The 11,078-nt window shown below is 34.0% G+C and overlaps 1 protein-coding gene across 1 annotated transcript; it reads right to left on the bottom strand.

The window, feature by feature from the left end:
- Positions 1 to 6,638: 6,638 nt before the first annotated feature.
- Positions 6,639 to 10,153, bottom strand: LOC149565824 (polyamine oxidase 1-like). Its single transcript, XM_089817271.1, has 11 exons — positions 10,025 to 10,153; positions 9,319 to 9,577; positions 9,103 to 9,216; positions 8,810 to 8,871; positions 8,370 to 8,524; positions 8,107 to 8,250; positions 7,803 to 7,952; positions 7,456 to 7,710; positions 7,286 to 7,367; positions 6,986 to 7,137; positions 6,639 to 6,885 (listed from the first exon to the last, which is right to left on the bottom strand). Exons 1-11 carry the CDS (start codon positions 10,074 to 10,076, stop codon positions 6,757 to 6,759), a joined length of 1,554 nt encoding a protein of 517 aa, XP_089673397.1. The 5' UTR covers positions 10,077 to 10,153; the 3' UTR covers positions 6,639 to 6,756.
- Between the last annotated feature and the right edge of the window lie 925 nt (positions 10,154 to 11,078).

The raw sequence follows: 11,078 nt of genomic DNA, 5'->3' as shown, positions 1-11,078 counted from the left end.
CTACCCTTGTGCTAAGGGGATATTTATTGCTTCATTTTCTTCTTATAAAGATCATGATTCATTTCTGAACAAGTTGTGGTTTAGAGGAATCATGATTCATTTCCTTCTTATAAAGATCATGATTCATTTCTGAACAAGTTGTGGTTTAGAGGAATCACTCTCTTTCTACCAAAACCTAGATAGTTACATTCAAACCTTACTTTGAACCATTCAATGTGCATTTAGTATGGTTTGATTTCCAAATCTCCCAGTCTGTTTCTAGAAGTTGTCATGCTTTGAGACCATTGGAAACTCCCTTGGTGGTTTCCTCAAGGTGGGTGAAGCTACAATTGCTATGGGACATTCTACTTTTTCCCATATTTGGCTAGCATGAATGTCTCCCAACCACTTTCAATGGACATGGTGTTCATGATTGGATAAAGGCCATGTACTCCAACAAAAGATTATGAGAGGGTACCTTCCCTTCCATTGTCAGTGTTATTTCTTTACTAGGCACATGGCTACTACCTACACGCTTTTATGTCGAAAAGGTGCTGCAACTTGATGGAAGGCTACAATTAATGACCATTTGAAAACTCATTCTTTTGATGCTATTTCTAATTCCTACTCTGATGATTGACAAATTACTGATGAAGAGGAAACGCTTGTGGAAAATCTTGTTGATGCCTCTACTATTGATTAGGGATAGGTTTCTATTGCTCCTATTGCAACCCTTTTTGCTGCCACTAGTTCTATTGACACAACATCCTCTAACCATGAGGACCTCTTTTCTCCCTCTACTTCATTTGCTTTGCTTCAAGCTTATACTAATGTTACTCTTCAAAATTCTAGCCATCATGTTTACGACTACCTTGGTGGAGTCTCCTTTGTTGGGGAGCCTTAGGCTAGTGGCCCTTTCTTTCTAGGCTAAAGCCTTTGTGCTTTGTGTTTCCTATGTTGTGTTGATGACATGTTAATTCGTTGTCCCTTTCTTTCTAGGCTAAAGTCTTTATGCTTTGTGGTAGGCTATTTTCTATAATTCAAGTCAACACTTGTGTTGATGGCATGTCTTAAGGGGTACTAAGTGCCTTGAGTGGTCCTAAGGGGTTGTCATATGTATTAATGGGTCATAGGATATATTGGGTGCTAGGATACATTAATGGGTCCTAACAGACCCTAAGATGCATGAATGAGTGTGAACGAGTCCTAAGACACATTGACAGGTCAAAAGACATCCTAAGATACATTAAGAGGTTTTGGGATGTCTTTAAGTGGTCCTAAGAAACATTAATGGGTCTTAGGATGTCATAAGGGATACCATGAATCTTAAAGGGGTTGTAGGAGATATTAATGGGCACTAGGATTTCTTAAGGGGTATTGAGTTTCTAAAGGGGTCCTTGTATTTACTAGTGGGTTCTAAAATACATTGAGGGATGCTAAGTGCGGGGTTCTAAGTGGTCCCAGGGTACATTAGTGGGTATTGGGATACATCAATGGGTCTTGAGACACATTGATGGGTGCTAAATGGTTTTAGGGTACATTAATGGGTATTGCGACACATTAATGAGCCCTAGGGCATCATAGGAGACATTAATGAGTCTTGGGCGTCCTGACAAGCCTTAAGTGGTTTAAGAGGTCTTATGTGTTATAAGTGGACCTAAGGGGTCCTAAGAGGTCTTAAGGGGTCCATGAAACATTAATGGGCAATAGGTTGTCTTAATATGTCCTAAGTATTTTTAAGTGGTGTAAAGGGGGTCCTATGATACATTAATGGGTTCTAGGATGTCTTAAGGTGTCTTAGATCTCATAAGTGGTTGTATAGGGGCTTAAGATACCTTAATGGGTCCTAAGGTGTCTTAAGGGACCCTAAGGTCTCCTCAAACATATATTAATGCATCGTATGAGGTCATATGATACATCAATAGTTTGTAGGGGTCTTAAGGTGTCCTAAGGGGCCATAAGATACATTAATGGGTACTAGGATGTCATAAGTGGTTCTAAAGGGACCTAAGATACATTAATGGATCCCTTGATGTCTTAAACGATCCGAAGGTCTCCTCATACATGGATTAATGTGTCCTAGGATATATTAATGGGTTTTGATATATTAGTGGTTCATAAGAGACTTAAGGGGTACTAAGGGATGTTATGTGTCTTAAGAGGTCATAAGGGGCTCTAGGTGTCATAAGTGCTCCTAAGTTGTCCGAGGATGTCACAGGTGTCATATGTAGTCCTAAGGAGTGTTAGGATAGTTTAATCAATCTTAGGATGTCTTAAGGTGTCCCAAGTGTCAAAAGAGATGCCCAATTATCGAGAGAGAGAGAGAGAGAGAGAGAGAGAGAGAGGGAGAGGGAGAGGGAGAGGGAGAGGGAGAGGGAGAGGGAGAGGGAGAGAGAGAGAGAGAGAGAGAGAGAGAGAGGCATCCTCAATTCTAAATATTTGTCACCAACTAAATATCATACACATATATTCTAGAGAGAAGCATCCTCAATTCTAAATATTTGTCACCAACTAAATATGGTGACCTACCTTGCCTTATTGACATACAATACACACATACACATATATTCTATACATTTATGTTGACATAATGTGATTGTTCTTTTTAATGTTTGAAAATGTGATCACACTTTTTAATGTTTGAAAAACTGACCACGTGTGTTAATATTTAAAGCCCATCTTCTGTTTAGCCTATGTAATATAGACTTGGATAAAAAGACCGAGGCTTAGGAGCTTCATTCCCTCCACTTCTCTCCTTTTTTGCATGTTTTGTCTTGTTTTGTTTAATTTGGGTTCTAACTTTCTCATCATCAAGTATATGTGTGAGTATATGTAAAATCACCACCGACCAAAGTTAAAACAAACTATATATTACTGTTTTGCACATGATTCTTTACACTTAAAAAATTGCATTTTTTCTTATTTTGATGTAACTTATGTTTTGTGCACCAAATTTACTTTTGAGTTTCATGATGTGCCCACTTCAAATCATTAAAACAAAAAAACACAAAATTGCAAAGATACATATAAATTCTAGCTCTCACTCTTAAGTATCTTTTTACCAAAGGATTTTTCAAAATACTAAATCCAAATATGACTTTTATGATGCACATGCTAGACATTGTTTTAATTTTTTTTTGAAAAAATCAAGAACAATATTCCGTAGTAGAAAATTAACCATCTTAATCTTATCCATTTTTCTAATTAAAAAATAAAAAGTATTTTAGAGATTCCATTCAAAATGCTATAATTCTTGTTATTTTCAAATTATTTAATTTTGAGTGCATGACTCTTAGATTTCTCCTCCAAGTTCAATTTTAATTGCTTTCAGAAAACAAAGTGGCCACTTTTACCTCCTTTTTTGCACATCATATTGGTTCACTTATTTCCTTATTTGAACAATCTTTCATGAGATTTGTCATCCTTCAAACACTTCAAACATTTGGAGAGGAGAAAGCTAGCCTTAAATGAAGGCTTGAACTAAGCGCTTACAAGTGTAGAAATTGCATGAAAACTTCTAGTGGAGAAAGATCAATAGACTTTACACTATGAATACTAGGTTCATGGGTGGAATGACCAATATTGGGCTTTGAGAAGATAACCCATTAGGAGAAATTCTTTGAAGTCTTAGCATCCGTAATGAGAACCAACTCTATATAGGGACCATTGGGGAAAAATCCTCTTTAAAATAGTGACAAATAGTTAAATGACCATGGATAAAGAATTCCTCTACCAAATCACCTTGCTCTTCTTATGGAAAGAATGAGGCCTTCTCAAAGAAATGCGTCCAATAGAAAAACATCTAGAGTGGAAGAGAATACCCTCGTAGTCGAGTGTTCGACTGCATCATTTTTCACCACTTGGCAAGATGATATCCTTAGGGAAATCCTTTGATGTTTTAATCTCTGAAGAATAGGTTGTATGACCAAAGTTTAGCGATGCTACATTCTCTTGAAAAAATTGGTCCAAAGAATATTATCAATAGATTCTAAATATGAAATTCCCCAAAACTGAAGGAGATTGGGTCATCTAACCCCAAATAAGCCTTAAAGGATTGAAGGATGAAAACCAAAATTTGAGAGCTAGAGGGAATGTTATACCCACATCCAAACCCTAATCTCCACCACTTTGTTTTTTATGATCTTCCATTTGGAAGGATCAAATAAAAACTTCCTTAACATATAGATATAAAATTCAATCCCACCCTATGTGAGAGGCCTCCAAGATTTCAAAACCCATTTGTTCAATTCTATATGAAAGATTAAATATTATTGAATTCACAAATGAGGGCCAAATACTCAAAATATTCTTCATTACCTAATGCCTCCTTACCATAGATGATGATGTAGGAGTAAGGTGTTCATAAAATGTGTCGAGCTTTGCCCACCAAAGATTAACAAGTATATCTTGTTGAATAGTGTGACTCAAAGGGGATTAGTGAACACCTTTTCCCTAGAATTCACATAGGCTTGAATTATTTCACTTAGCATATTGGATGAGGAATGAGCATGGGAAGGTGATTTGACACCATAGTCAATATGAATAGTTAGGATTCAAGAAAGTATTAACCAAAGAGAGTATTGAGCTAAAAACAACAACATTTGTGGCAATAGTCTAATGCATGAAATAGAAGGTGACACATCAAATGTGATAATGCCCATCTTGAGTGGTAATTTGTTTTTCTTCATTAGGACATGTGACCTAGGAGTGATGTAGGTAGCAAGTCAAGATAAACAACATTATTGCAAGGTTATTGAAAAAAATATGTATGATAGAATGATTTGGAAATTGATAAATTTCAATATTCTTTATTATTGGATGGTGTATGTCTACTGGGTACATTGGAGACGTAAATGTAAGGATAAATGTATCATTAATTTGATCCCTACATTATTGTGCATTTTATAAAAGTAGTACATGTATATATGCTACATTAATCAAATTAAAGTCAATTGAGACTAACATACATAGAAAATGATTAGGAAGATTCAAAGAGTATTAGAATAACAAAACATTAGAGCTCAAATCTTATTGGAGGATGAGGTTGAGAAGGCATCCACCCAAAAGCATTAGAAATCTTGTAGAATAAACTAAGTAGATTTCCCCCCCTTATATGGCGAAGATGTACATTTTTAGTCATAAAAAGCTATTTGAGTTTAAAGAAAAATCCATCAAATTCTATATAATATGGTTTATCATTAATGCAAGCAAATCTCGTAGATAACTTGGTCTAACAATCCAAAAATAGTGTCATGCGATTTTGTTCTTTTAGCGTTTGTTTTCTTTTGTACTGTTGTTTTGTATTCTTTCCTTATGTTATTAATGAAAATATATTATTAGATGGATTACCTAAATATGATAGTTTAATTACTCAAAATGACCAATAGATATTAGTTAGATTCCATTATACTATGTTACATCAAAATGTTGCATGCTATAGTGCTAAATTTTGGTTCATATGTGTACTTGAGAGATCTAAAGCACTCAAAAACTACAACATGTTTATGTTTATCTAAGAAGAAATAGAGTAATTAGAAGTTGAGATATTGTGAGTGAGCATATTGCATCATAATTTAAGAAATGTTTAAATGTAATGTAAAATATATATTACTTTTAGTGACAATGAAAAGCTCAAGAAAGATAAGGATGAGCTAGAGTTACATAATTTAACAACTAAGACAATGAATTTTTTAGGAAAAATTATCAACTGAAGCCTCTGCAAAAGCTAGTAGAAAGTTGAAGATCCCAACATATTTTCTAAGGTGACCTACAAGAGCATATTTGATGCAATTGAAGAACATTATGCATTGAAACAACTCTTAGTATTATCTCCTAACAAACTTGTGCCCAAATCAAAGATGGGGGATTACAAACCGCTAAGGAATTTTAGATAAAATGTTTTTTTCCAGTTGGAAGCTCCTTTATTAATAAAACTATGTTTTATTTTTGTAAGTGGAAAACTATTAGCATAGTAAGTCATTGTTAGTAACTTAAGATATTATAGGTAGAGAAGAGAAGTAGAATATGGAAATATAGACAATTGAAAGAATGAAAGAAATAACCAAATAAACATTAGAACATAACTATAATCGCTTGCAATGTAAGCTACCTATTCTTATTTACAAAAATATGTTGATAGACATAGCTAAGCAAATAGATTGAATAAGCTCGTGCTTTTATTTTTCTTATATTTGATAGCCTGAATAAAGTGGTAATTTGCTAGATGGCAATCTTGTTGTAATAATAATAGTACAAACATGTCTTTATACTAATATCATAGAAATTCTGAAATTAATGTAATCTTCTTTACTCAAATAAGTACACACTTCCATTCTATATGTTATTTATCTTTTTAAAAAATGTTAAGAAACATACTATCAACAATATTAAAGTGAAATAATATCTTTAAAAGAATACTTAATGTAATTATGGAAATCATTATTACAATCTTAAATGATATGATGAATATTAGAATTATGAAATTAAGATAAATTAAAATTTAAATATGTTAAAATTTGGTGTCAATCTCGTTGTAATTATTATTTATTAAAAAAGATTACTTAAAAATCTTTTAACACATTATTGACCCATAACACATAAAACTTCCATTACCATTTAAACCCACCAAAGATTTCTCTCACTAAATGTAAGACCATATGTTTTTAAAAGTAAAACATTTATTGCCATTTTATAAAATAATCAAATGAATATTATAAAAAAATTCAAACAAATACAATGACATTCTTAATGTAACATGTCATTGGAGTTGAGTACAAGTCATGAATGAGGATTCACTTTATTACAACCTCTATATTTGAGAGGAGAGAATAATAATGCCCACTTGCTGAGATTATGACGACTAACATTGATTCTAGTCCACACCATTTGCTTCACAATATCCCAATTCTGCCAAGAAATCAACATCATTCATTCATTTAAAGTCAAATCCATTGTATACATCTCGTTGATATCTTATACATAAATTATTAATCAAAATTTCACTTACCCTACTGAGCTGTGTTCTTGATGAGGAAGTGCCTTTGATTGCAAACAACGTCCCTTCTTTTTTTAAGGCATGGCCACAAGAGTATGAGTTATATTGCTCACTATCATGCTTCATCTTCATATTTTCAACAACCATGTTTGCTGTATCAATGCCTGCAATTATAAATCCATGAGACTCATACAATGATAGAAGGTGATAGTTAATTATCCATGTCCTAAGCAGTGTGACTAGGATACACGGGAATTCATAAACTATTATTTACAAACTGATAATAAGAATTTAGGATGGTAAGCTGTGTACCTGAAAGGTATGCACCATGTACATATCCATTGAATTTTTCAGAGGTATGTTCACCTGTGAAGTAAATGGGGCCAACTGGAGCCTATAATACAAAAAGAGGTATGCAATCTTAGAAACCTTTTTCTGAAAGTGTTTAGAAGAAGAAACCAAACAAATTTCAAGCATTTTACCTTGATTTGTTGGAAGTGCTTTGTGTTAACAAAATGAGGATAGTTTGTGTAACTTCCACGTTGAAATGGGTTGTTCCACCACCTTGGTACTAGAATTTCTTGGGCCGGAGGAATGTGATGGCCAAACATGGCCCTCAAAACAGACATAGCTTCTTCCATTGTCATCTCATCACTTTGTGCTTCTATCCTCTTTGATTCCTCATCTGTCACTGTGACCATCAAGATGTTTGATCCCGGAAATGCATTTTCCATGTGCTGTAAACATATACAAAAATGAACCTAGTTAGATACTAATTCCTTCCTTAACTATATAATGTTTTGTTAATATAAATGGTAATTAGAATTACCTGCCAAAAGGTGTAGTAGCCTCTTTTCTCATGAGCAAAGAGAAAAAACTCTGTGCCTTCCCCAGTGGGCCAGAACTTTTGTGGAAACTTTAAGAATATTTTAGTGTATGTTCGAATGTCACAATCAAAGAACAAATTCCTCTTCCATCTCTGCACAAATACAAACAAACAAATTAAAATATAATAAAAGGCTTATCACAATCAAAGAACAAATTCCCCTTTCATCTCTGCACAAATACATACAAACAAATTAAAATATAAGAAAAGACAATGAGGCAAATAATGATGGAAAATAGATGCTTACAGGTAACTCTGGCTTAAACTTGATAAGATTACTCTGGAGGACACCAAGGCTAGCAGACACAATGCAATACTTTGCATTATAAATTGAGCCTCCTTCTGTCGTTACAGTGACACCTTCCTTTTTGTATTCTACTTCTCTAACAACCTAAAATAAATAACATTAAAAGGTTATCATTGTTTCTTGTGCCCATTTATTTTAAATGAAAGTAGTAATATATAGCACTTCTATGTTCATGAATTGTAAATTATATGATATATTATTACCTGACACAATTTTAGTCGATCATCTATAATTTGACCATTTTGAGATTGAAGATAGTGTTGGGCTAGTTTTTGGACAATATAATCATAACCTCGTTCATCAGCAACCATGAACTCCCTTGTGCCAAATTCAGTGTAAGTTGCAATTGGTTCTACTTCTGCATCATTCGAAACATTCCATTTAATACATTAAGAATTTGATTGACCAGCAAGGTGTGTTCATAATTACATTAAAACGTTAGCAATTCATGTCAGATTATCAAAATCTAAAATGAAAATGAAGAAAAGAGTTTTTATAGAAATCTTTTTGTTGAATCTCATTTTCTGATCTATCATAAGATTAATAAAAAGCCCACAAAGAAATTAATTAACCAACCTATCAAATGTAGAATAAGTATACTAATGATTTATCTAGCATTAAGATAAGTTAACAAAGTGCACACCTGCCATCTCAAAGTCATGCAAGATGTAGTCAATAGCTAGTTCCAATGGGGTCGATGGGACACTGCAAGAACGTTTATATATATTTAATTAGTAAGTTTTCTATATATTTACAAATGAAATGATTTTATATATCATCATAATGCTATACAATTAAAGAAAAAGTTAACATCACAAGAATCAGAAACATAAAAACATAAACAAAACCAATAGAAAGTCAAAATCTGGTAAGAACTATTTATCCCTACAAAGATTGATGAAGAAATGAGAGATGAGGCATGGTGAGTCAGCATACAATTGGGGCTCAGCATCTTCTTCCCCCGAAGCTTCAATATCTAATTCACGATTTGCTGCATTTACTGCCAAGTCATAAGAATCCCCAGCAACACATCTAGGAACTACATTTCCACTGCCATGCCAATTTCACAGTCAAAACTACTAGAATTGGATTATATCAAGCACTACTAAAAACTCTGTTCTTTATTTTTTATAATTTTGTTTATGTTTTTACCTCTGATCATAAATGTTGAATCTTGCATTACTGTAATCAGAATAACAAGTGCGTAGATAGTGTTTATTGGCAAGCTCCCAGATGGGATTCACTTGGCCGCCATTGTCATTACCAACTCCTTGAATCCACCCTGCTCCAACATCCACTGTAAGCCCACCAAATTTTGTCTTCACCATCCTCCCACCGATCTGATCAGTTGCCTCCAAGATTACAATATCCTTCACTCCTTTTTCTGCCAGTACTTTGCCTGCCATTATGCCTGCAAAAATTCAAACAAATCACCCATCAAACCAAACTCAAATTGGACATTCTTATGATAGATTAATTTAACACAACTTGGGTCTGGTTCGATAGGTGAGAGCGTAATTTTTAACATGATCAATGATGCTGGCATGGCAACACTCTGGTATCATGTGGATTGGGGGAGACTGGACCTCACAACTTCTTTGTCATGTCAATGTCATTGGTCATCTTACAAAATTTACTCGAAGCTCTCACGAATCAAACTAGACCCCAATCCCACACACTACCAAAATGTTCATCATACTAATATCATTGACCATGTTAAAAAGTTTACATTGAGAAACAACCCAATTCTTACAATCTATAAAAATATCATTGACCATGTTAAAAAGTTTATATTGAGAAACAACCCAATTCTTACAATCTATTAAAATAGAACAATTGAACAAGGTTCTTAAATTACCTGAAATGCCTGCACCAACTATAATAACACTGCAAGTTTGAAGAGCCGCCATGAATTTAAGCCTGGTTATGATTCAGAGCAGGTTTGGGTTGTCATGGAGACAATGGCGGGCGAGGAGTGAGTTTATAGGGAAAGAAACTAAAAACGGTCAAGTCAATGTAACGTCAAAAATGGCACGTGATTGGCATTTTTTTCAAACGCCAATGTGGAATGAATTGTGCCGACGCGGAATGAAATGATTGTTAAATGGTAGACACCTAACTTTACTATAGAATTGGAGGAAAAAGAGAGTTTCGCTTTCCGTGTGCACACGTTTGCTTGCATTAGTCACGGCATACATATCATGCAACGAGGCTCGCATGTGACTCTTGGAGTGTGTTGCATGTCATCTATGTTTATCTACTTCTTCCAATCATGATATTGATTTAGGGTTCACAACCTAAAAACAAATGTTTGATGTGGTGGTTGGGCATGTGGTTCCTCAATGATTTGTTGTCCTCAGTTTAAATATGTTGTCAACTTGGAGTACCATACAATGTTTTCTAACAATACATTATATGCTAAAGTTTGTTTATATATATAATAATTGAATTATTTTTATAGTTGTGTGGTTAATTTTTGGATTTATTAGTTTTTTCAAATTGAACAAAGAAAAGAGATTAATGTGTCTTTTAATAAAAATATCATGCATCTTTTATGGACTAACTGTCAACATTTCCTTTTGAGATTCGTGATATAGCTTAATCGTCTCATGTGCTTTATAAGTTTAGTGATTGTATCAGGCATTGACATGTTGATCTTTTGGTGCAACAACAACCTAACTTGTAACAAGTGATACTAGAGTTTGGTCGTAGGTTTGAATCTCCTTGGGTAACAGTGAGAGAGAAATTGTTTGACTAACTGCTAATGCCCCCCTTAGGATTCGTGAGATGGCTTAACTAACTCCTGTATTCTATAGGTCTAGAGATTGTATTAGGCATGTTAGCAAGTTAATCTTTTGGTGCAATGAAAACCTTAACTTGTAACACATGCTTCTTCTATTTGAGCAATGTGT

The sequence above is a fragment of the Cupressus sempervirens genome, chromosome 3 (genome assembly GCF_028749045.1).
Source record: "Cupressus sempervirens isolate cs-2001-9-10 chromosome 3, ASM2874904v1, whole genome shotgun sequence".
NCBI classification, from domain to species: Eukaryota; Viridiplantae; Streptophyta; class Pinopsida; order Cupressales; family Cupressaceae; genus Cupressus; species Cupressus sempervirens.
The sequence above is the reverse complement of the archived record's forward strand: the minus strand, read 5'-3'. Positions and strand labels throughout refer to the sequence as shown.

Coding starts and splice junctions, on each gene's coding strand:
- LOC149565824 (XM_089817271.1), bottom strand. CDS start 10,076: ATGGCGGCTCTTCAAACTTGCAGTGTTATTATAGTTGGTGCAGGCATT. Junction 7,953..8,106: donor AGTTTAAGCCAGAGTTACCT/GTAAGCATCTAT, acceptor GTATTTGTGCAG/AGATGGAAGAGGAATTTGTT. Junction 6,886..6,985: donor CAAGAACACAGCTCAGTAGG/GTAAGTGAAATT, acceptor ATTTCTTGGCAG/AATTGGGATATTGTGAAGCA.